We start from the raw sequence: 26,627 nt of genomic DNA, 5'->3' as shown, positions 1-26,627 counted from the left end.
GTGCAATGCCCTCGGACAACAGAAGAGGCTGTCGGATCCCCTAGAACTGGAGTTACGGACAGTTGTTAGCTGCCATGTGGGTGCTGGGAATTGAACCCAGGTCTTCTGCAAGAACAGCTAGTGTTCTTAACCACTGAGCCATCTTTCTAGCCCCTGCAGGCAGATCTCTTTGAGTTCAAGGCTAGCTTGGTCTACATAATGTGTTTCAGGGCAGCTGGGGCTATAGGGAGACCCTGTCTCAAAAAGACCAAAACCAGCAACAACAGCAAAAAAAACCAATAAAATATTTAAAACTATTTTTTTTCTTATTATTTTTATGTGTTTGTGTGTATGGCCTGCATGTATGTAAGTGCACCCATGTCATGTAATGCCCAGAGGACAGAAGAGGTTTGTCAGATCCCCTGGAACTTCAGTTACAGACAATTGTTAGTCACTATGTGGGTACTGGCACTCAAACCCAGGTCTTCTGCAAGAACAGCCAGTGCTATCAACCTCTGAGCCACCTCTCCAGCCCAAAGTTTAAAAATTTTAAATTACCAATATCTATATAAAATTTCAACAAACTCTTAAGGAGCAGAGTAAAGGTAATTATCTCTTAATAACAACCAAAGGATACTAATGCTCACTAGTGAACTGCCTCAGTCTAAACAATTCATTGTCCTAAGACACTAGCAATTGTGAGGTGGTGAATAATGCCAAGAGCCTCATTAAACAAGTCCTTCTGTGTCGGTCCACAAACAGATCTTTATATTTAAATGCCAGAAAAAGATTATATACTGAGGTATGAATTACTGGATGCCTGATGATACTAAGCAATTAGTCATTCTGGTAGGATAATAAATGATAGTTATATTTTCCAAACATCTTCATCTTTTAGATATACTTAGGAATTATGAAATGATATAAATGTCTGAAACTTCAAAATAATTCAGTATGAGTGAGGGAAGAAAAGCTTGAGTAACTGAAACAAAATGGATCAAGAATCAGTAACTGTTAGGCCAGATGATATGCATGCTGTGGTCTGTACTAGCTTCTACCTTATATGTGCTTTTTGTTTCCTATAATAAAATATTAAAACATATAATCATAATAGCCAAGTGTTAACCTTTAATGGTCCTAAAATCAAACCTGGATGAATGAGCTATAGAAAATAATTCTCAGGCCTGGAGAGATGGTTCAGCAGTTAAGAGCACTGGTTGCTCTTGCAGAGGACCTGGGTTTGATTCCCAGCACCTACATGGTGGCTAACAACCATCCTAATTCCAGTTCCAGGGGGTCTGACATCCTCTTCTAACCTCCTTGGGCACTGCACGACACAGGTTCACTTATGTACATGCCAGCAATACACTCATACACATTAAAAAAAAATTTTAAAAAAAGAAAATAATTCTACAAAATAGGATAATTTTAGAAATTTTTAACATCTTTCTTGAGAATTTTCCTCTAAAATGTAACTTGAGGGAAAATTCCTACCATAAAAACATAATTTCCTGGAGCTACAGGGAGACTGTCTCAAAAAAAAAAAAAAAGACCAAAAATACCCCATAACATTGTTAACATTTTCCCTGATCAATTCCAACATATACTTTAACCTACTTACCTTAAAAAAAATTATTTTTATTGAAGAGACCAGAGGTGTCTGATCCCCCAGGAGCTGGAGTTACAAGTGGTTATCAGTCACCTGATATGGGTGCTGGGAATTGAGCTCAGGGCCTTGTAGGAGCAGTATGTGCTCTTAACCACTGAGCCATTTCTCCCATCCTAAAACTTACTTTTCTTTACCTTCCTTGTTGGCATAATCAATTTATTAATATGCTATAAAATGCATATTCATGACTGTAAGAGCATAAAAGTATCTAAATCTAGTTGTATTTTCAAATTCTAATACTTTAAAATTATTTTTGCATTTATTGAGAGAGAGAGGGAATGACTGACTGATTCTGTGTATGTGTATATGCACACACCAATGTTAAGTCAGAGGACAACTTCTGGGGTCAGTTTTCTCCTTCCATCAAATGGGTCCCAAGGATTGAACTTAGGTTATCAGGCTTGGTGACAAGTACCTTTACCTGCTGAGTCATCTTGTGGACCCTCAAACTCTAATATATTTTCGTGTTTTTAGTTTGGATCTGGAAATACTGCTTTGTACTCAGTCTGCAGTTTGAATATCTATCCAGCAACAGAGTTCCTTTTTTCAGCTTTTCTTGCCACTGTCCACTACACATAATTCATCTGGGTGTGGAGATCACACAGCTCTCATACAGCATTAGACAGATCCTTCAATCAAGATGCAGAGTTCCTCTGATGTATCATGTCTTACCATAAACCAGAGATTCCCTACCTTGGTGATGCCTGTGAAATGTGTATTTACAACCCAGTCACATCACACAATTATAAAGACTGGGATTCAAAGGGATCTCGCTCTTTCTCTCTCTCCACTCTATCCATCCACCCACCCACCCACTCATCCATACACACACATACCCCACAGGTAAGGGCAAGTCTTCCATCAAATAATAACTTACAAGTAGGCAGCCTAAAGAAAAAGTCATATAAATATGAAACCAAAAAGGTGTCAATTTAAAGGTATCTGAAATAGTTATTAGGATATATCTTCAACTCAAAGAAGTAAACATGGTTACTGTGATGCTTGGTTCTGAGGATATAGATTGAGTATCTACACTACGTTCTGTCCTTTCAAAAAGGTCTGAAGGCATGGCGGGCATGGGGGTGCACGCCTTTAATCCCGGCACTGGCAGAGGCAGGTGAATCTCTGAGTTCAAGGCCAACCCGGCTGACAAAGTGAGTGCCAGGCCAGCTAGAGCTACAGGGAGACCCTGTCTCAAAAAGACAAAAAAAAAGTCTGAAGACCACCACGTTTCCAGTGCTTCATTCTGTCCAATATCACCTTTTTCTTCACAAGAGGAAACTCAAGTGAGGGGTGGTCAGGTCAGTTACCAGAAGCCACATAACTGCTGAATACACGAGTGGCATTCTAAACCAGTTCTGTCTGGCTCCAAAGCCCAAGTTCTTTCCACAAAAACCACGGTGCCCTACAAAGAAAGGAAGCAAAAGACACAGACATGTAATGAAAACACATGAGGTGCTCTAGGTCTTGACTTAGTGGCCTTAGTCCCAGACCTATAACCACAGACTCTTAATAGGCCCAGACTGACACCTGATGCCTGTTCTTCTGACATAAGACACCTTGACACCAGGCCTACCTCCTGTCTTTTTTTTCAAGACCTTTAAGGAATGTTCAGAAAGACAAGACATAGGAATAAAATCCCTGGGGTTCAAAATTAGCACTAATGATATGGAGGTTTCCAAGCTTTAAGAAGAGCTCCTTACTCATTTCCTCTACTAAACAGCCCCTTAGAGAAGGCAGAATTGTAATGCTGGAAAGACTTTTGGTTTATCTTCTTTAATTTAGCACTAAGGAAATGGGGGACTTTTATAATTGCCATTACATCATGATAATTAGTATTTAAATAGACAAAGGCAAATATAAAGAATGTAAATTACTATCTTTCATCTGTAGACTATAAACTTTCCTACACAAAAGAGACCCAGGCACCAGTAGTTATTGTACATTTTAATTTTTTTATTTTTTTGGTCTTTTTGAGACAGGATCTCCCTGTAGCCCCAGCAGGCCTGGAACTCACTATGTAGAAATCAGAGAGATCCACTTGCCTCTGCTGGGATTAAAGGCGTACACTACCATGCCCAGCCTGTTACTGCGCAATTATTCAATTGAAATCTTTTTTTATATTTTGTTTTAGCTGGATTTTTTGAGATAGGGTTTCCCTGTAGTCCCAGCTGGCCTGGAACTTGTTATATAGACCAGGCTGGCCTTGAAGTCAGAGATCCACCTGCTTTGCCTTCAGAGTGCTAAGATTAAAGGCACTGGTCACCAGGACTGTCTTTATACAATTATTCAAAAAGCCAAGATAAAACCTGGAAAATTATAATAAAGGAGGCATTAGAGCAGCTGTAGCCAACAATTACTCCCTCCATCTCACAACTCAGAAAATTTCAAAGTAATATCTAATCCTCAGTTTATCATGTGCTCTTAAGTGTCTTAACTACTATGTAGGTAGAAACCATTACTCTATCCATGTGTTAGAGGTGATGGGTTAAAGGAGATTATACTTTTGAGCCTCTATTCCCTGTTATCAGAAGAAATGCACAATATTAGCATTTCTAAAGCCACAGAGACTCAGAACACTCTTCTGTGAATGTACTAAAAACTGTGACACTCTGATCACACCAATTTCAGGTTCTCCACTAGAATCAGGCAAAGTAACAATGTAAAAACCTGTTACTACTGTTATGTGCATGCAAAACTTGACCTTTAGTACCTCAAAGTACAGGCTAACCACAGATTGCCCATTTTTGCTAACATGCTCTATAAAAGAAAATAAGGGGCTGGGGAGATGGCTCAGTGGGTAAAAAGTGTTTGCTGCACTAGCACAAGGGCTGGAGTTAAAATCTCCAGCACCTGGTGTCGCATGCCTTTAATCCCAGCATTTGGGAGGCAGAGGCAGGTGGATCCCTGTAAGATCAAGGCCAGCCTAGTCTACATAGTAAGTTCCATATCAGTTGAGGCTATATGGAAACCTTGTCTTTAAAAAAGAAAAGAAAAAAAAAAAAAACTCTCCAGCACCCATGTAAAAAGCCAGGTATGGCTGCATGTGCCTGTAACTCCAGTCCTGTGGGTGTGGAGACAAGAGGATTGCTGAGGTTTGATGGCTGCTAGCCTAGCTCCAAGTTCATTTAGATCATGTCTCAAAGGAGTAAGACAGAGTGATAGAGCGATAAAGAAATATCCTCCTCTGGCCTCTAAGCATATGCCTTGGCATGGGTACCTGTACACATGTGTGTGTCCACTATACACACACACACACACAAATATATATAACAAATACATAATACATAAAAATAGATATAAAATCATATGTATGTTCTATAAAACTATATATAATACACATATAAAAGAAAGTGAGTAAAGTTTCATAAAGGGCACATACTTCATCTATGCTCTTTGGTTTCAAAAGAAAGTGGAGAATGTCTGCAGGAGTCACAGACCTGCACGAAACCTTATGACGGAGTTAAGACTTCACTCACCATCTCGGTCCTCGTCATGGACGCTGAGGTAGAGATATTCTAAACCTCTTCCCTTTTTGCCGTGCTCTGCTCCTTGTAGTTTAGTCATGAGAGTTGTTTTACCAGAACCATCTTCACCTACAAATGACATTTGCAAGAAGACAAGTGTACTGTATATTATTCTGGGGGAAAAAAGGCAAGTTGTAACATAGGCCCAAACAACTACGATGCTCAAGCAAAACCCGCTGCTGAGATGTCAGCTGCTTTCACGAAGCAGTCCTTGCTCTAAGAGTGATTGGGTAGGAGGCAAAGGCAGCAAATGCCAAGATCCAAAATGATATCCTACAGTAGCTATTTTTACTTCACAATGGAAAGAACACTGCAAATCCACTAGTCCCACCTTCCATTTCTAAGATATGCACCTGGAGAAGTGAAAGCAAGAGGTGAGGCCAGTTTCTCACAAAGTAAACTTTTACCACAGTAAAAGCAACAATCTTTAAAACACGAAGTCTACGAACACTGAATTTTAAAAGTCCGATTCTGCCTCACAATCATGAATATTATATATTATTTAAACACATTTGCTTTTCGGGTATTTCCTTCACAAGCATTCTAAAGGCTGGGAAACTGGCAAAAAAAATAATTACAGACTTAAGCAAAACTCCTAAGTATAGTGTCAGTAATTACCAAGTATTTCCTCATCTCTCTTGAACCAACTAACACCACCCTCCCCCACCAAAACACCATCTAAACATTAAGTAGAACAGCCACTACCAAACATCACTGGGCATCCCTGCCTTTAATAATACGGAACAGAACACAAGTGCAAAGCAGCCCACAAATCAAAGATCCTCTCTCCATCCACAATGCCTTCCTTTTGTCATGCTCTCCACAATCCATCTGGACCATGGTTGAAAGCGTGTCAGCCTGACTTCAGTGCCTGCTCATTCTGAGCCACCTGACACTCTGCAGCCTGAGCTATTTATCTAAAGCACAGATCTAGCTATAACCTACCACAGTGGCCATCACCTGAAGAGAAACAGAGAGGGACCACCAAGCCAGTTATTCCCATAAGGCTTGGGGGATGGGGAAGATGAGAAAATCTGTGAAAATCTGGAGCCTTCAGGAAAGAGGGTTAATTCTTCAGCCTTTCACAATCTGACTCCAACTTACTTAGCATCTACCGCAAGTCCCACCTGACAGTGCTCAAAACCCTCTTGCTATTTATATGCCCCTGTAATATGGACAAATTTCCTTCAAAGTAACTGAGTCCAAAAGTTCTCTCTTCACAGCATCAAGCAGTGAAGATGCGCCCACAACAGTCTGCTCATGCCAGGCAAGATGTAGTGCAACCCGGACACATCTGTCTCAACTAGGCTGAGATTCTCACCCAATAAAATGGTGCTGTCCCACTGCTCAGTCCCGAGCTCCCACGCCAAATAGCTTCGTGGTGTGGTGTGAATGCACTTAAGCCCTCTCATTTATGAGGAAACTGAGGCCAGAGAAGCTACATGAAATGACTCAGGTAACCCCGCAGTGAGGCAGGAAGTTCCTGGGGCTGACTTCCAGGCCTGCTGTCTTTCGCAGGGTCCCTTATGCCTCTGCTGATCATTGCTCCTGAGGACCGAGATAGGTTTTCATGGCCCAGGTGACCTGGTTTTCCTCTCTTCTCCATCCAGCATGCTTATCCATTTTCTCCGTTTCTCCACACCCTCCACTGAGAGAGCGCAAGGCTAAGCGCCGAACAAGTCAAGGCTGATGGCTAGGCCAAATGACTGAAGGAATGTGCCACAAGCCCACGCCGCACCACTGGACTCCAGACTGTCCCAATGCGCTGCCAGGGCCTTGCCTGAACCGGGCAGGCAAGTGGCATGGGGGCAGCCAGGGCCAAGGCTGGGGCCGTGGGAGGGGCGCCGCAGGGCCCACCCCAGAACCCCAAGGTAGTGACCAGCTGCTCACCAAACACCAGAATGTTCTTGCCAGACGGGAGCTTGGACCTGGCACGGGTTGACACTTCGCTCAGGATCGAAGACCTGCGGCGACAACAGCAAGAGCGGTGAGCCGGGGGCCGCCGTGACCGCCCGGCCCACGACTAGCCATCCGCGACTGCCCATCCAAGTCTGCCCACCGCCCGGCCCGCTCCCCGCCCAGCCGGCGCCCGCAGCTCGGTCCGCGGCCTCACCATAGGCTCTGGCCCTCCTCCTCCTCACTGGTCAGGTCGCCGGCAGCCGCCACCGCGGGACCGTTGGGGCCCAGAAGCAGTTTCTTCTCCACCCCCACTGGCGCCATCTTGCCAACTGCAGCCACAAAGAGGGCCCTCCCCCGGGCCCGCCGAGGACCCGCAAGGACCCCAGCCGGGCGCCGGCTGCCCGCCCGCCGAGGCCGCGCTGCCCAACGCGCCCGGCGATGTCCGCGGGCTCCTGAGGCTCGAGACCCAGGCGGCAGCAGAGCAGGAGCGTGCCGGGTCAGGCAGCTACGCGGGCAGCCCTGCACGCGGGGGTGGGGCCGCCGGCGCCGCCTGGACGGGGTGTGCTGGTGCCCCCTGCAGGCCGGGACGAGCAGCGCCGCCGCTGGGCTAAGGGTTCCCCAGGCTGGGTCCCTAGGATAGATGCAGAACCCCACGCTTTAGAATGAGGCTCACACCCGACCGGGCCACTTATCTAACTCTCTGCGTGCGAGGGTCACACACTCTCTCACTGAATTTTGCCTAACTCTTAACAGGTTAGCAAACTATAGCTCAGAAGGTTTAAGAAATCTGGATTGAGATGTGACTCAATTGGTGGTAGCCTAGTGCGCAGGAAGCCCTGGGTTCCATCTCCAGCACTGCATAAACTGATTGGACATGGTAGTGCCTGTAATCCCAGCACGCCAAAGGTGGAGGACCACAAGTTCAAGGCCATCCTCCACTACTTAGCAACTCTGAGCAGAGCCTGGGCTACATAAGATCCTGCTTCCAAAAAGTTTTAAAAAGTGAAAGAAATCAGCCCAAGGACCCAAAGCTAGAAGGTAGCACCCTGCCATTCCCAATCATGTTATGTAATGAATTTGGCATAATCCTCATCAAACCCATCCACGGGTTCTCATAAATGTTGCTTTTCACCTCCTCCTTTGTAGACTGTTAACTGTGACGCTGATTTTACCATAGTGAACAATACTCTTGGCTGTGCTTTACTAACCAGATTTTAGAAATGGTATTTTTCAGGGAGCCAACATTAGACAGCAGAACAAGAGGGCTATAATTTCCTTTCTGCAGTGGAGGGTGTGGTGGGGGGGAAGAGGGAAGAAATAAGCTTTGTGCCTAGCAAGGGTAACTCTAGGTATGGCCTCTACCTGAGGGTTCTTGCCTGTTTCTAATAGACAGGCTAACTTTAGAAGGCATTGCTAAATATCACAAGAAAATGACAGAAAAGCAATCACCTGAGTGGGTTTCAGATGGATAGTGAGTGATTCTGACTCTGCCAAAAATTTAGCAGCATAAATTACAGGATCCAACAACAGACAATATAATCTGCCAACTTGAATCTAAGTTTTAAGCAGGAAAATGGGAGGGAAGAGCAGCAATGTTGGAAGTCATCAAAGGGCAAACAATATGAATTTTCACAGAAGAGTTAAAAATTATGGATCAGTGAGCGTAATTCCCACTAGGTGAAATACTCTAGTGTGACCAGTTGCAAATGAAAAAAATAACACCAGATGCATACAGTAGCTTTTCTTGCAGGAGTATCAGAGAAGAGATGCCACAAACATAAAAAATGCTCATTTTAAACAGGGCATTTGACAATGTACAACACAGATAGGATAAACAGGTAGGCTGGATGATAGCACTGAGGCTTCTTAAAGACTAGGCCAGCTCAGTGTGGGTTCAATGAGTTCAAAACCAGCCTGAGCTTCATAGTAAGATGCTGTTTCAAATACAAAAACAGAGCTGAAGCAGTAGCTCAGTGTTAGATCACTTGCCTAGCATGCATAAGGCCCTAGGTTCAATCCCTAGGCCTGCCAAACAAAACAAATAAAGTCATCCTAAGCTACATAGTGAGTTGAAGGCCATCCTGGGCTACATGAGACTCTGTCTTAAACAAAAAAACAGCCATACCAATAGGATAGGACTTATTTGAAAATAATTAAAATTATAATGTAAAAGTTATAACTACATTAACTATGATTATAAAGTTGGTCACATAGAATACCAAAAGACATAAAAATTAAGTCCACAAGCCCTCACTGGGCCTAACAATGGAGTTGAATTCCTTCCCAGGCAATGCATTTTAAGACAGACAATATGTCCAGTGGTCAATGACTAAGCTCATAAGCAGATATGACACTGTTTTGCTATAGTATGAAATAGCCAAGGCTCATTAGCATGAACAAAAAAAGATGTGGAGGGACAGGATGGGAAAATGAGACACACTTAAAAAAAACTATAGCAGGATGGCTCAGTGGGTAAAGGCACTTGCCACCAAGTCTGACAACATGAGTTCCATCCCCAGGAACCATATGGTGGAAGGAAAGAACCAACTTCTGCAAATTATCCCGACCTTCACACACACACACATGCACACAAAATAAAAATATAAAAAATAAACATACGTCAAAAAAAGAACCTGACGACAGAACAGGGTTGCTAATACAACTTCACGATTAGCCTTCAGAAGAGGAAACATTTTAATTCACAAAATGTCAAACATTTATTTAGTGGGTGAGAACCTCCGATGAACAGCTTGAGAAATTTCTGAGTTCTAGGGATGGACTTTGGCACTAGACAAAAATACTGAAATCCAAATGTCACACACGGTATTCATGACAATATAATGTTAAATAATGTTTAATGGCTGCTATTTTCTCTTCTGAGATACATTCTTTCAGCTTATAGAAAATAAAGGCATCTCACTAATAAGGAATTTTATCTTACTAATCTTTACATTGAAATTATATTTGCTTTACAAATTATAGTAATAGTTTAAAGAGTTTCAGTGTCACAAAAAATTTAATTAAAACATCCCTGTTTCAACATTCCCTATCTCATGAGAGTTTATAAGAATATTTAATATTTGATATCTTTTATGGAATTGTATTTTAAGAGTCCAAACCAAAAACTGACAGTCTCTTCCAATCAGGTAGCTGCACAATTGGGGCCTTTGATCAGCTTGTGGTATTTGTGGGCAAGGTCTACAGCCTTCCGGCCTTGCTGAAAGGGGAAAGACCACAAAATTGAATTCCAGTGGTTTCCCATTTTCTTAACTCCATGGAAAAGATAATTTATTTCTTCTTTGGTAAAGTTTTTACGAATTCTTTTTTCTGCAATGAAAGAAAATTGTAGAATATATTAATACTTGCCAAAGAAATAAATCTTGAGACACAAATAAATGTATAACTTATTCTATAGATTCTATAGATTAAAAACTACAGAATGAGAATTTTATGTCTGGGATACTCAATCAAATGAAATTCACTTCAATTTTACAAAAAGACTGTTAACTGCTACCACTGTGACTTCCTTGGTCATTTTAATTTCATTGATTGTAGTAAGACCTAGAGTATCTTTCAATCAAGAAACAAGTTTATAAGCATTTGATTTTAATGCAATATTCCTATGAGGATGGTTCATAAACAGCTTACCTATCTTATAGTCTTCTCAAAGGGCTCCATAACTTCATAGGACAGAAAAGAACACCACCACTTGTTATTTTATATACCAGGTTTAGTTATTTTTTAAAATATATTATTTTCATTTCATGTTTATGAGTGCACCCGTGTCATGCAATGCAGCGGAGGCTTTGGATTCCCCTGGAACTGGAGTTAAGGAGGGTTTGTAGTGCCATGTGGGTGCTGGGAATTGAAACCGAGTCCTCTGCAAGAGCAGTCAGTGCTCTTAACCACTGAGCCATCTCTCCAGCCCGTTTTAATTATTTTCAAGAACAAGGGTCTTTTGACATTCACTTAAAAAAATCACATTCGCTACCTATTTGGGTCCTCAGCTTATCAAAATTTAATAACAAAATAGGTGAAGGAAGTTTGTGGGTTTCCTTTTTTTGAGACAGGTTTTTGCTATGTAGTTTGGGCTTGCCTCAAACTCACTATGTAGCCCAGACTGGCCTTCAATTTGGGGTCTACCTGCCTCAGGTTCCTGAGTGCTGGGATTAAAGGCATGTGCATCCAAACTTGGAAATTTCTGACTATCTGGTTTTTGAGGAATAGTTTCTATAACAGAAAGAATACACAGTTGGTAAACATTTTTTTCAATTGTTTTCTGGTGATTACTAGGAACTAGTTTGTGTGTGTGTGTGTGTGTGTGTGTGTAATGTGGACATACGTGTGCCAGGGTGCACAGTGCAGTCAGAGGACAACTTTGTGGAGTCAGTTCTTTCCTTCTACTTTTATGTGAGTTCTGGGAAATCAAACTCAGGTCCTCAGGCTTCTTGGTAAGTATTGAGCCATCTTGCCAGCCCCAGGAAATAGTTTTCTTTAAACTTTTAGTCCATTGTTAATTCATTTGGTCATTAAAGGTAGATGCTGGAGGTAAGTGTTTTGTAGTTCTGCTTCAGGCTGCTATTGACTTTAGGAGGAATGGATGTAGTTGCATTTAATCACATTTATAAAGTCTTGCCCCTATGGGCAAGGCTTGCTGGCCATTTGTCCACTTTTCTAAAGTAAGTGCCACAGTTTAGAGCTTTTAAAATGAGAAAATCTTAGAAGGAGAAAGCAATGCTTGTGTTTTTTTTAATTTTAAAAAATATTTTATTATTTTTATTTTGTGTATGAGTGTATTGTCTGCATGTATGTGAGTGCATCCGTGTCCTGCAATGCCTTGGCAGTCAGAAGAGGGCTTCGGATTCCCCTGGAACTGGAGTTAAGGACGGTTTGTAGCCACCATGTGGGTGCTGGGAATTGAACCCGGGTCCTCTGCAAGAGCAGTCAGTACTCTTAACCGCTGAGCCATCTCTCCAGCCTGTTTGCATATTTCTTAGCAGTATTTAGAATGTGCACTCCACGAAGGCAGAGGCTTGTGTGTAGCTTATTCATGACGTACTCCCAGCACTTAGAATAGTGTCTCACACATAGCAGGCCATCACCAGTCATTGAGAGAAAAAGTTATTGATTAAACTACCTCAAAACTTATAAATGAAGTCATTCCTTACTTTTAGAGATGGTGGAAGACATGGTTACCCAAGAAATAATTTGAAATCTCATTTGATAAATAACTTGAACTTATAATTAAGACAGTAGGTTGTAACTTTTAGGGTGCTGAGTCCTTGAAGTTGTTCACATAAAACTCCCCTTTTCTACTGAGGCTATCATTCTAAGACTTACATCTTAGCATCTGTGCCCAAATTCTACAGCAGAGGCCTGGGTAGCTTTGAAGGAGGCCACTTTGTAAGTCAAGGCTTCACTTTGTGGCATCTTTAGTGCAATTAAAAAACCCACTTATTATTTTGTTTTTAGAAACAAGATCTTGCTATATAGCTCATGCTTGCTTCAAACTTTTGAGCTTTCTGCCTTAGCTTCTTCAGTGCTGGGATTACAGACATGTGTTACTTACCTCTGGCCCCAGTGCTGTTAATTTGTTTGAGACAGAATCTCACTGGATAGGATTGACTGATCCTCGAATGTGGACTGGGCTGGCCTCAAACTCACAGAAATTCATCTGCCTCTGCCTCCCAAGGGCTGAGATTAAAGGCATATGCCACCACATCCAACATTTGGGTTGTTTTTTTTTTTTTTTTTTTTTTTTTTTTTTGAGACAGGGTCTCCCTGTAGCCCCAGCTAGCCTGGAACTCATTACATAGACCAGGCTGGCCTTAAACTTGCAGAGATCCACCTGCCTCTGCCTCCTGAGTGCTGGGATTAAAGGCGTATGCCTGGCACACATTTGTGTATTTTAAAAATTTTATTTTTAATTATTATGTATGTGTCTGTGTACAGTGCAGTGTCTGCAGAGGACAGAAGATGAAATGGAGTTACAAGGCTGTAAGCTGCCTGATATGGGTGCTGGGAACCAAACTTGCCTCCTCTGCAAGAGCGGCAAGGGCTCTTAATCACTGAGTTACCTCTCCAGTCCTTATGTTTTGTTTTTTTGATATAGGGTCCTAACTATTTAGCCCCTGGCTGGCCTGGAACTTGCTATATAGACCAGGCTGACCTTTAAAGTACAGCAATCCTCATGCCTCTGCTCCTGAGGGCAGGATTATAGGAATACACCACCATACTTAGTTCTACATAAAAAACTTTTAACCTAGAAAGACATTCAAGATATATAAAGTGAATTTTAAGTCTCTTTCAAGGTTTTGGCTGTGAAAATAGCTAAATAAATGTTACGTGAGGCAAAATGCTTCCTAGATGTACCAAGTCCAAATGACTGAAACAAACAAGAGAGTAGCTCCATTGATGTACATCTAGAGATTACTTTGATGAGTTATGTACTTAGATCCTTATTCTTACCCTGCAGGCATTAGTTTTCTATATTTAGAAGAAAATGATAAAATTTGGACTGGTAGTAAGTTTGAGATGTTTACCTTGAGGTTAAATTAAAATTATATATAGTTTAATTAAGTAATTTGTGTGTATGTGTGTTACACTTGTTTATGTGTAGAGACCAAAAGTCAATTCCTCTATTGCTTTATCTTTTTATTTTTGTCTTTTTGAGACAGGGTCTCCCTATAACCCCAGCTGTCCTGGAACTTGCTATGTAGACCAGGATAGCCTCAATCTCACAGAGATCTGCTTGCTTCTGCCTTCTGAGTGCTGGAACTAAAGGTATATGCCACCATGCCCGGCTCATTTTATCATTTTGAGACAGGGTCTCTCACTGAACCTGGATTTCATTAATTGAATAGACTGGCTAGCCAGCCAGCTCCAGGGATCTGCCTGTCTCTGCCCTCCCAGTACTAGGATTATACATGTGCCACCATGTCCAACTTTTACGTAGGTGCTGGGGATCCAAACTTAGGTCCTCGTATTTTATACCTGCTAAGCATCTCCCAGTCCATAAATTAAAATTTCTATGAGTTAATTTATTGTTTAAGAAGCATTTTTATTTTTAAACAGGAAGTTAATATTGATACTATTTGTCTCTTCAGTTTTGACTGAAGAACTATAGTTATGAACAAAGCTTTCTGCAAAGTCTCTCTGAAGCACTTGTACATAGAATGACTTTGTTCTTAGAATAGAAATGTGAACCAGAGTCTCTAGATGATTGCATTTGAACGTAAGTTCTGTTATTTTGCCAAATGAATATTAAAATAATGAAAGGAAATAATATCTACAAAACACTTAACACATAGCATATCCTTAATACTGGCTAGTTTCCTGGCAGGCAGTAAGTAATCAAGCACCATGAAGAAAGGAAGAGGAATGTCTCTCTTCTCATCTGAGCCAAGGTGTATCTAAGTAATTAATGACAACAGTCAGTCAGTTGCGCTCTCCTGCTTAGGAATATGCAAATTTTAAGCCTATTTAAAAATCATATATATTCACTTATTCCTTCCGGGGCAGTAGATTCACTATTAAGCCGTTGTCTTCTATGTGGGGTCAGCAGAATTTCTGAAAAATATGGAAAACATTTATAATATTAGTCTAAATAGCTGCATATCAATTCTATTAGTATATTTCCTACTACTTTCTAGTAGGGATCCTTAGGTAGACTAGGAAGAGTTTTTGTTTTGTTTTCAGAGACAAGGTCTCATGTAGCTCAGGCTGGCCTCAAACTCTCTGTATAGCTGAGGATGGGCCTTGAACTCCCAATCCTCTTGCCTCCTCCTCCTGAGGGCTGAGATTACAGGTGTGTGCCACCATGCCCTGTTTAGGAAGAATTTTTGAGTCACCAGAGACTAAATCTACTCTGAGTACATCTTAAATTATTAGTTGCTTAGAAACAGGTTTTCTTTTCAACATTATTTTACACTCTAGTTTTTAGTATACTTAATATCTTAGATACTAGGTCAGAAAGTATAGTCATAATTACAGTTTTGAAGCTACTGAATTAATTACTTTTGTTACAGATAAGTGATTTCCTTAGTTCACTTTTGTATCTGTCTTCAGCTTCCACAATGACTTTGTGATGATCACATTGGTACAGGCAAGAGTGCAAAAGCTTGCTAAAATTTCGGCTGTTGAGGGGTTTTCTTATTGTTATGCAACCTAAAAGGAAACAAAGTAAGTTGATGCATAGATGTTCGAAAATTATGTGCTAATAACTCTACGAAAGCAGATAAATTTTATGATGGTAATTGAAGTGAACGTAGGAACCTAACTATAAAATTTCAAGAAATTCCAAGTGAAGAGAGAGAGAGAGAGAGAGAGAGAGAGAGAGAGAGAGAGGAAGAAGGAGGAGGAGGAGGGAGGGGAGGAAGAGAAGGAAGAGGAGGAAGAGGAGGCAACAAATACAATGAGATAGTATTGGGATAGAGGTGTGAAAAGTTATGGCAATACAGAAAAGGAGCATCCAAATCACTGTGCTGGCACATGCCTACAAGCCCAGCTACTTAGGAGGCCAGGGCAGGAGGTTTGCAAATTTAAGCCTAGTTTGGGTAGTTTAGTGAGACTAGGCCTCAAAAAAATTTTTTAAGGGTGTAGGTCAGTGATAGTGCTTGTCTAGCATGTGCAGAGCCTTGGGTTCAATTCTTAGTACTAAAGAAAAGAAAGGAAAGGGAAGGGAAGAAGAGGGTGAAGAAGGGAAGGAAAAGGAAAAGTACTTGGTAGAGTACTTGCCTAGTGTGCATAAAGCCCTGGTTCAATCCCTAGCACCACATAAAACTGGACAAACACCTCTGGTCCCAACATTGGGGAGTTGGAGGCAGGGAGACTAGAAATTTATGGCTATCCTTGGGTATATAGCAAATTGGAGGCCAGACAAGGCTATGTGAGACCCTGTCTCAAACAAATAACCAGAAAAGAAACAAGGAGCATTTATATTAGTTTAGTTTGAGCTATGAAGGAAAGCCACCTAAAAGAAGCAGTCTTTATGCTCAATCACTCTTTTATATTCATTTTTAACATTTCTTTTTAATGTGTATGAGTGTTTTGCCTGCATGTATGTAAGTGCAACCATGTCATGCAATGCCAGAAGAGGGCATTGGATCCCCTGGAATTGGAGGTATGGATGGTTGTTAGCTGCCATGTGGGTGCTGGGAACCAAATCTGGGTCTTCAGCAAGAGCAGCCAGTGCTTCTTTTTTTTGGTTGGGGGGTGGTTCTTTTTTGAGACAGTGTCTCCCTGTAGCCTCAGGTGACCTGGAACTCTTGCTCTCATAGAGATCCACCTGCCTTTGCCTCCTGAGTTCCTGGGATTAAAGACATGAGCCACCAAGTCCAGCAGTTGAATATTTTTTAAGATGAGGAAAAATAAGTATAGTTCAGGTAGAACAAAAGGATGTAATATCCCAAATTGTCCACCTAGGTGTTCCAATGAACTCATAAGAGTACTATACAATATTTTCAAATTTGTAAGGGAAATAATAATCAGGATCTGTTTGATGCCATATGAATTATCTAAATCAAGGTAGTTTTACTGGACAGCTTCAGTTGTCAACATGACACATCTGGGTGGAGGGAACCTCAATTGAGGAATTTCCTCCATTAGACTGGCCTATGGCCATGTCTATGAGGTATTTTCTTGATTGTTGAGTGATGTGGGAGGGCCCAGGCCACTGTAAGCAGTGCCACCCTTGGGCAGGTGGTCCTGTGTTGTATAAGAAAGCAGACCGCCAAAAAAAAAAAAAAAAGGATGGGGCGTGGTGGTGCATACCTTTAATCCCAGCACTTGGGAGGCAGAGGCAGGCAGATCTCTGTGAGTTCAAGGCCAGTCTGGTCTACATAGTGAGTTCCAGGACAGCTGGGGGCTACAGGGAGACCCTGTCTCAAAAAGACCAAAAATAAATAAATAAATAAAGCAGACTGAGCATTGGCCAAATAAACCCTTCCCTTCCTTCTCAAGTTGGTTTTGGTTGGTATTTTTATCACGAAAGTAACTAGGACAGTAGCCCATGGTTTCAACACTGAAACATTAGGTTAAGCTGGGAGTGGTGGCTCACAGCTGAATCCCAGATACTGCAAGACTGAGGCAAGAGGACTGGCATGAGTTGAAGACTAGCCTAGGCTGCATAGTGGGTTCTAGGCCAGCCTTGAGACCCTATATCAAAAACAAAAAGAGCATTAGATTATATCATGATCCTCATATTAATGCCATGTCTTTTTTTTTTTTTTAAGAGATAGGTGTCAGTACACTGCCTAGACTGGTCTCAAATTAGGAGGCTCAAATGATCCTTCCTGCCTTAATCTCCCAAAGAGCTGGAATTACAGGTGTGCTGATTCACAGGAGGGACTGAAGAGAAAGACTTTGCAGTTATAAAAGGAGAAAAGAAGAGATGGGATTCAGATTATGATTATACATCAGCTTTAGAGTAACAAAGATAAATAAATGTCTTCATCCAAAACAGAACGGCGATTTTTCTGAGCTGAATATTGAATAACTCCACAGAGTAGAGTCAGTAGTAAGAACAAACACAAGAAATAGTAGGTATGAAGGAAGAGGAAGGATGGAATCAGTAAAACGGAACCTTACCAAAACAAAAATAATCGGGCATAGGACACTAGGAACATTAATAAGTTTATTATAAATATAAAAATAGATGCCAGGCATGGTGGTGCATGTCTTTAATCCCAGCATTCGGGAAGCAGAGGCAGGCAAATCTCTGAGTTCCAGGCCAGCCTGGTTTACATAGTGAGTTCCAGGCCAGTTGGGGCTACAGGGAGACCCTGTCTCAAAAAGACCAAAACCAACAATAAGCAAATAAATACAAAAATAGGTATGTAATACTTAATGCCTGTAATGTTTAGAGCAAAATTCAGAATACATACCCATTTCTCTGTTCTCTGAAAACATATTTATCTTGCTCATAAAGGCTAAACTTATAGGTGGTGGTGTTACAAAGACAATAAATGGGGTATTAAGTGCATTTACATTTGTAATCAAGTACTGGGAGTCCAGTCTAATGCACACAGAGGCCATCAATTTGAGTGCTTTAATTCATAACTCAGACTGTCTTTTATTCAAAGGAGATGAGGTTAAATCATGGAGGTAGAACTATTATAAATTCTCATTAACTAATAGATACATCTTTAATTATGAAATTATTGCAATTTTAAAAACTATTTACCTGAGCACCTATACTTCATCATTCTAGAGTCGTTTTCAGTTGCTTGAAAACCAACAACCTCTTCATCTATTATGTCTAAACACAATGTAAATGGATCTGGAAAAAAATGGCAAAGCATAAGATTTTCTGATTAATGAAAAGGTTTCAATATTTGTAAGATTTATTAAGTCTTGAGATTTTCATAAATTGCATCTCACTCCTACATACAAATCTAATGGGTAAATGGGGTCTGGATATGAGTAAAAGGAGACTGGTGTATTTGCACCGGAGTCCAAGGTGTGGTTCATACTTCAAAGAGCAAACATGCTAATTTACATTTTAGTTGTAACCATCCAAATATTTGTCTTCTTGAAAACCAAAGAAGAAACATTTTAAATCATACCTGTTTGTGGTACCTGCTGCTTTCTGTTTTTGACAGTGTAAGTTGGATGTTTAAAAACATGGTCACTAAAAGAAAACAGATACATTACTTGTGCTGGATAGCTTTAGTGTCAACTTGACACACCTGGGTTGAGGGAGCCTCAATTGGGGAATTGCCTCCATTGGACTGGCCTGTGGCTATGTCTGAGGGGCATCTTCTTGATTAGTGATATGGAAGGACCCAGCCCACTGTGGGTGGTGCCACCCCTGGGCAGGTGGGCCTATGTTGCATAAGAAAGCAGGCTGAGCAGGTGCCAGGGAACAAGCCAGTAAGCAGCATTCCTCCATGGCCTGTGCTCCAGCTCCTGCTTCCAGGTTCCTACCTTGGGCTTCCTGATGAACTGCGACCTGGGAGATGTAAGCTGAATAAACCCTTTCCTCCCCAAGTTGGTAGTGGTCAGAGCATTTTGTCACAGCAATGAAGAAACAAACTAAGACATTACTAAAACTGAAGACACTAGTCAGTGTGGAAAAAACATTTTAGGCATTAATGTGATTCTGAGTGTTTGGCAGGCAGAAGGAGCTGGATCCAAAATCTGCTGCTGTAATCTGAATGTTGATGATTCCCTCCAAAGTTCCCATGTTAAAGGCTTGGCCCTCAGATAGGCACCATTGAGAGATTCTGTGAATTTTTGGAACGTGGGGCCTTGTACAAGGTCTTTAGATCACTGTGTATATGCCCTTGAATGGGACTGTGGGGCTCTAGTCTGTCCTGTTTGTTTCTTGGCTCATAAGGTTTGCTCCAGTAGATGCTCCTGCCATGCTGTCCTGCCCTTGCCAGAGACCTAAAAGGAATGGGCACCCTGCCTCCCACCATTTCAGACTATAACCTCCAGAACCATGAGCCAAAACTAACCATTTTTCTAAGTTAATTGTTGTAGGTATTTTGTTACAGTGACTGAGAGCTGACAACTACATCAACCAGATTTTGCCAAAGCAGGATCTACAATAGTTATGCCTTGTTTCTACAACTAAACAAGATTCTAGAGGGCAAAAGCATTGATTCAAGAAGAAAGAAGAAAAAGATTATAAGAGTAACAGAGGGGGCTGGAGAGATGGCTCAGTAGTTAAGAGCACTGACTGTTCTTGCAGAAGACCCAGATTCAAATCCCAGCATCCACATGACAGCTAACAACTATAACTCCAGCTCCAGGGATCTGACGCCCTCTTCTGTCCTCCATGGGCACTGCACGACATGGATACACTTGCATACATGCACGCAATACACACATACACATAAAAAAATAAAGCAAAAAGGGCTGGAGAGATAGCTAAGTGGTTAAGAACACTGGTTGTTCTTGCAGAAGACCCAGGTTTGTATCCCAGAATCCAAAAGGCAGCTAGCAACTGTCTGTGGCTCCAGTTCTAGGGGATCCGACAGCCTCTTCTGTCCTCTGAGGGCATTGCACAACATGGGTGCATTTACCTACACGCAGGCAATACACACATATACATAAAATGAAAATAATAAATATTTTAAAAAAATAAAGCAAAAAAAAAAAAAGAGTAATGGAAGACTGGGGATGTTGTTCAGCAGGTAAAAATCTGCCTGGCATGAGTAAGACCACTTGTTGAGTTTGATTCCCAGAGATGACAGTGGGGAGAGGGATGGATGACAGGATGACTTAAAAAAAGAGGGAGGTGCTGGAGAGATGGCTCAGTGGTTAAGAACACCGGTTGCTCTTATAGAGGACCTGACGTTCAGTTCCCAGCACCCACATGGTGGCTAACAACTGCCCATAACCCCAGTTCCAGGGAATTCAATGCCCTCTTCTGGCCTCTGCAGGCACTGCACACACATGGTGTTACTTATATACATGAAGAACACTCAATACACATAAAATAAAAATAAATATATAAAATACATTTAAAAAGAAAGGAAAATAAAAATCAAAAAAGGCTGGGCATGGTGGTGCATACCTTTAATCCTAGCACTTGAGAGGCAGAGGTAGGTGTATTTGTAAGACAGAGGCCAGCCTGGTTTACACTGTGAGTTCCAGGCCACCTGGGGTTCCAGAGAGACCCTATCTCAAACAAAACAAAACAAGTTAAAAACAAAAACAAAACAATATTAAAAAGACAAAAAAGATGGTGTGGTGATTTGAATGAAAAATGTCCCCAGTAGACTAAGGTATTTGAACCCTTGGTCCCCAGTTGGTGGCACTGTTTGGGGGAATCATGCGCAAGTGCAGCCTTCCTGGAGGAAGTACATCACTAGGGGCAGGCTTTGAGGGCTTATAGCCCTCAGCCTACTTCCAATTCACTCTCTTTGTTTTCTTCACATAGAGGGAGATGTGCTATCAGCATCCTGCTCCAACTGCCTGCTGCTGTGCCTCCCCTGCTGTTATGAATTCTCCCTTTGGAGCCCTAAACTCAAATAACTCCTCCTCCTATAAGTTGCCTTGGTCATGGTATTTAATCAAAAGTAACTAATACAGATAGGCTATGGATATAGCTCAGTTGGTAAAGTACCTGTCTAGTATTCATGAAGCCCTGGGTTCAAGTCCCCAGTACCACATTAAACTGGATGTGGTAAACACACACCTGTAATTCTGGCACTTTGGAGGTAGGGGCAGAAGGATCAAAAGTTCCAAATCACCCTTGGCTTCAATGCCAACCTGGAATACATGAACCCCCCGCCCCCCCAAAAAAAGAAAAACAAAAGATGATCTTGAAGACAGAGTTTCTACACAGCTGGTAAGCTTACCTGCTTTTCTGGGTTCTGAGAAAAAGCATAACTTTTCCTTCTGCTTCTTTTCTGCTTCTCTTTCGGATGCTGGCTAAAAGCCTAAGCCTGCTTTCCCTGACACCCCAGGCTTTCTCACTCTCTCTGAAGTGCCCCTCTCCTTCTACCATGCAGCAGCTTGCTGACTCCACTGCTAAGCAGGCTTTCCTCCGACCCTAACTCAAAAGGCCTGGCTTCTTTCTTCCTCTTCTTCATCTCCCTCCTCCTGGCACCTGCTGAGATGTACAGCTTGCCTGTCTTGTTCTTTCAAATTCTAATAAAATTGTCCTTGAGCTTAAAAATATGGGCTTGCAAAGAGAAAAGGTGTGATGGTTGTGTAATCCATCTTCCTGATACTTAGTTTGCCCTGCAGTCTGACCAGAGCATAGACTCTCATCTTCATTTTCCTTGAGCACACCAGCCATTAAACACAAGTAAGCATTTAAGAGGAAAAGCTACAATTCTACGTCTAGTCCCACAAACTGCCTGTGAGGGAAAAAGGACAACACTGGAAACAAAATTCAGAAAACAAAGGAAAAACCCAAATGGATTCCCACCACATCCTACTCCCTTTATCATATTAAACTCACAAACTAGTTTTTGACACATTACTAATAAATTATCAATGCTTGCATTATGATTTCCAATACAGGGACTTCCTTTGTGAGCATTCTTTCTAAAATTCAAATCTTATTATTTTACTCAATTAAAAGTCTTCAGAGGCTGAGGATGTAGTTCAACTGGTAGAATGCTTGCCTAGCATGCCTGAAGGACTGTGTCTGATCACCAGAGCCACATAAACTAAGAGTGTGCAGCACACATATGGGTAAGTTCAAGGTCATCCTTGACTATACAGGGAGTTGGAGGCCACACTGGGATTCATGAGATAGTTGTTTCTTTTTCTTTTATTTGGTCTTTTTGAGAAAGGGTCTCCCTGTAGCCCCAGCTGGCCTTGAACTCAGAGATTTGTGTTTCAAATAAATAAATAAAGCAAAACTGTCTTCAATGGCTAACAATATCCTGTGATTGAAAATTTATAAAAATTTGATGACATGCAAAGCCTTTGATGAATTAGCATCTAGACCTCATATTAAAAACTCATTGATCAAAATTCCATTACAACTTCTAGAGATGTAGCTCAGTTGGTAGAGTGCTCACCTATCCCCAACACTGCAGAAACTGGGTGTAGTTACTTGTGCCTGTAATACCAGCCCTTGGGAGATGGAGGCATGGGGATCAGAACTTCAAGGCCATCCTCAGCTACACAGCAAGGTTGGGATAGATACATGATATCCTATCTCAAAAAAAGTTTCTTCCCCATGCTCATGCAAGCAGCACTAATTAAATGTAGTAGGGCAATGTACACACACAAAGATATGAGAGTAGGAAGAAAACCTGTTAGGAAGAAGAAAGGGCCCGGCAGGAAGGGAGGGTGATAAGAGAGAATGTGGGGAACATGATCAAAGTAATTTACATGTATCAAATCGTGAGAGAATAAATAAATTTATACAAAAAGGAAACAAAAGAGAATACTTTAGGTTCCTCCCAGGACCATGTTTACCTACCATCCTATATTCACAGTACTTAACAGTGTGGCACACAATAATGCTTGCTGAATAAATAAATAATTATTAAACCATACCTTGATTGAGAAACAGAATCTTTTTGGTCAAAAGTTGTTATTCCATGTAAATTTTGAGTGCAGCTTGAACTGGTCTTATTTAAAGTCCCATTTTGCCCACTCTCCCTATAGCAAGAATTAACTGGATTTGTATTCTTTCGTAGAGTCTTCATTTGGTTGTCATTTGCACAGGCTTTAGACACAACTCCACAGGACTGTCTAGCTTGGTCTGTATCCTTACATTCTGCTTTGGTGCCTCCAATACTATCTGCACAGAGCTGCTTCAGTTTATTCTGACTTTGTGTTTTCACAGATGAGGTATTATCCTTATATTGTCCTCTTTGTATGTTTTCCTATGATGTAAAAATGATAAGTAGTTTCAATATCATCTACTTCTTTATAATCCACTTTACATTTCCTTTAAATAATATGCAAATAAATAAAAATACTTTATGATTGTTAACAGAACATATATAATAAAAGGAATAGTTTACATTCAGAGGAAAAAGAATTTATTTAATAAATGATACCAGGACGCTTGGAAAGCTACCTGGGGAAAAATTAATGTAGCTATAAGATGGTTTCACAACCGAGTGTGGTGGCGCTCGCCTTTAATCCCAGCACACAAGGCAGAGGCAGGCGGATCTCTGTGAGTTCAAGGCCAGCCTGGTCTACATAGAGTTCCAGGACAGCTGGGGCTACAGAGAGACGCTGTCTCAAAAAGACCCCCCTCAAAGATGGTTTCACAATAATATGCTAAAAATGAATACGTCAACAAATTCAATGGACTCTGATAGGAACATCTGAAATTTGCCCTGTTCTGACATTTTTCTGGTTTCCTGTCTAGAACTTGTAATGCTAACTACTGTTGCCTTTACTTCTCCTTCACATCTCCTATTCACCAGTCAAGGACTTTCTTTTCTCCCTACAGATAAGAGTTATACAATCTGGGAATCTTTTAGATAGACCCACTGAAGGGGTACCCCAATTGCCTCACCCTGCGTCCCTGTTCAGCATAGAAGAAGCCAGAGCAGTCTGCGTCCTGATTCTCTATCGGCAATATAGGTAACCTCTCCAGAGGATGGTGTGATAAGAATAGGAGGTAGGAACTGGCTAGGCAGTTTCTCGGCTAAAAGTCAAAATGTCCTTGGGCCTCTTAGCAACATACTCTGTTCAAAGGCCAAATATGTCAAAAGTATTTGGGAGCTCTTATCTAATCCCTAAAAGATTTTAGGGTTACCTCTTCAGAGGGGGGAATGTTAGAGTAGCAAAAAGCCCCCCCCCCAAAAAAAAAGAGTACACAAAGTTAGAAAAAAGTGATGGGGCGACATGGGAGGAGTTGGAGGGGAGGGAGTGGGCACGGATTTGATCAAAACACATTATATGCATGTATAAAATCCTCAATAAATTTTTCTTAAGTTAAAAAAAATTTTAATCTTAAAGTAAAATAATATAGGCAAGATAGCTAGATGGCTAAAGCACTTTTTGTCAAGCTGATGATCTGAATTCAATCTCCAAGACCCACACGGTAGCAGAGAACCAACTCCCACAAGTTGTCTTCTGACCGCTACACCTATGCATGACATCCATGCACACACATGCACACATACACGCACACACACAGAGACAAATAAATAAATGTAAAAAAGAAATTATATATATTCTGAAAGAAACTATGATGTTTTAATATTCTCAAGGGGTATAAAGCCTTTCCAAATATTATACAAAATAAATCACAAAAGAAGAAAACTAATATATTAATCACATGAAATATCTTTGAAAACTCTTTTAGAAACCAAAGACAATGGAGGGAAATGGACTCAAGAGGGAAAAGGGCAAGAAGTAAAAGCAATGGCAGGAAGACACAGGAAATAATATGCATAAATCATCTATTAGGCCCCAGGGTAGTTTTAAATAACACTAGTAAAACCATAATGAACTACAAAAAGGATATACAATAGTATGGAAAAATAAGCAAAGGAGACAAAAAGTTCACTGAGCAGGAAGAATAAGCAGCTCTTAGTGAAGTTGCATTGCAGTGTCTTCCTTTTCTATCACAATGACAGATTCAAAGACTGGAGAAACAGACACTCATGAACATTATATGAATAAGGAATTCCACAGTTAACTTAGTTCTTTCTTCTTTTATGAGACAGAGTCTCGCTATGTACTCCTGGCTGGGAACTCACTATGTAAAAAAGCTAGCTGTAAGTTTAGAAACCTGCATACCTTTGCCTCCCAGGTGCTGGGATTAAAGGTGTGTCATGCCCAGCCTCTAACTTATTTTTCTTTTTCTTTTTTGAAGGGTGACAATTTTAATAATAAAAACTGCATATGTGTAAAAGCAATCCTTGTATAATGTTAATGATGTTTACTGAGACATTGTAATAGCTAGTAGTATAATACTTATCAGAAATTCAACCAACAGAATACAATAGAATAAGGTTTCCAGTAAAAATGAATTAAACACTGATATTTGACTGTGGTGCTCTACAAAAGCACATGAAAGGAACAGGTTTTTTTGTATATTTATTTATAATTGAATTTTTGTGCACTTTATATAAAACATCTTAATCATCTTTATATCCTCTCCCCCATCTGGACCCCCTATTACCCCACCACTAGATTTCATGCATTCTGTCATATATGTTAAGGCCTACTGAGTCAAATTTGTGTTTCCAGATGTTTGTCAATGCAAATTCATCCACTGGAGTTTTGTTAGCCTATCTAGAGTCTCTCCCTTAAAGATGATCAAGTCTCCTTCACCCAGCTGCCAACAGTTCTTTGGCTAACGTTGGGGCCTGCTGCCCATTTCCTGAGTTCTAAGCTGGGTTTTTGTGTGATTGACTTTGCATGGGTAAAAGAACAATTTTTGAAAAGGCACAAATCCATAACAAGCAGCAGTGGAAGAATAAAAGCATAAAAACTTCAAAACTAGAAAGCAGACAGGTAAACAACCTACTTATTATCAGATTTGTTAAAGCTGAATTCAAACTTGACTACCTAAGACATACTGCCAAACCCTCAAAAGGTACATCAATGTGAAAGTTCAAAATACTGAGGATAAAGATTATATAAGCTTCCCAAAAAAGAAAATCGGCCACACTGAGGGATTAGAATGGCATTGCATCCCAAGAATAACATTGTAAATTCTAAGACTATGGAACAAGTATAGAAGACAGGGAAAATTTAAGGGGACATGAGAAGGGAAGGAAGCCCCTCACTCTAGAATCTAGTTTGCTTTTCCTGCTGGCTGTGAGTCAAGAACCACCAACATGGCCAACGAAATGACTCAGTTGGTAAAAGTGCTTGCCATGCAAGCCTTGATGACTGGAATTCAATCCCAAGAATCCACATAAAGGTAGAAGGAGAAAACAGAGTCCATAAAGTTGTCTTTTAACCTCTACACTTGCACATGGGCATGAACATGCACATACACACTGACACACACACACACACACACACACACACACACACACACACACAGAGTTCTAGTTTGCTTTCTGTGGTTGTGATAAACACCATGACCAACTTGGGAGGAAAGGGTTTGTTACATTTTACAGATCACAGTATATATATATATATACTATAATATGTGTGTGTGT

At 41.0% G+C, this 26,627-nt stretch overlaps 2 protein-coding genes across 7 annotated transcripts in view; both read right to left on the bottom strand.

Annotated features, from left to right (window-relative positions):
* Dync1li2 (dynein cytoplasmic 1 light intermediate chain 2) overlaps positions 1-7,589 on the bottom strand; it is a 25,543-nt gene extending 17,954 nt beyond the window's left edge. The window contains exons 1-3 of one of the 2 annotated variants that reach the window (XM_008846276.3): positions 7,289-7,589; positions 7,066-7,139; positions 5,128-5,244 (exon numbers count right to left, since the gene is read on the bottom strand). In XM_008846276.3, the coding sequence (XP_008844498.1) occupies positions 5,128-5,244; positions 7,066-7,139; positions 7,289-7,395 (298 nt within the window). In that variant the 5' untranslated portion in view covers positions 7,396-7,589. The remainder of the gene's footprint in view (positions 1-5,127; positions 5,245-7,065; positions 7,140-7,288) is intronic. The other variant, XM_008846275.3, reaches the window with a different exon arrangement.
* Positions 7,590-9,804: 2,215 nt separating this feature from the next.
* Positions 9,805-26,627, bottom strand: part of Terb1 (telomere repeat binding bouquet formation protein 1) — a 52,322-nt gene continuing 35,499 nt past the window's right edge. For 2 of the 5 annotated variants that reach the window (XM_008846274.3, XM_029569983.1), the window contains 6 exons: positions 23,044-23,375; positions 18,639-18,703; positions 18,257-18,352; positions 15,091-15,240; positions 14,578-14,643; positions 9,805-10,401 (listed from right to left, as the gene is read on the bottom strand). In XM_008846274.3, the coding sequence (XP_008844496.1) occupies positions 10,217-10,401; positions 14,578-14,643; positions 15,091-15,240; positions 18,257-18,352; positions 18,639-18,703; positions 23,044-23,375 (894 nt within the window). In that variant the 3' untranslated portion in view covers positions 9,805-10,216. Of the gene's footprint in view, positions 10,402-11,181; positions 11,305-14,017; positions 14,487-14,577; positions 14,644-15,090; positions 15,241-18,256; positions 18,353-18,638; positions 18,704-23,043; positions 23,376-26,627 lie in introns of those variants that run through there. The other 3 variants (XM_029569985.1, XM_029569984.1, XM_029569982.1) reach the window with 3 other exon arrangements.

This window comes from Nannospalax galili, unplaced genomic scaffold (assembly GCF_000622305.1).
Source record: "Nannospalax galili isolate Female #2095 unplaced genomic scaffold, S.galili_v1.0 scaffold2103, whole genome shotgun sequence".
Classification (NCBI taxonomy): domain Eukaryota; kingdom Metazoa; phylum Chordata; class Mammalia; order Rodentia; family Spalacidae; genus Nannospalax; species Nannospalax galili.
This window is presented reverse-complemented; position numbering and strand designations above follow the sequence as displayed.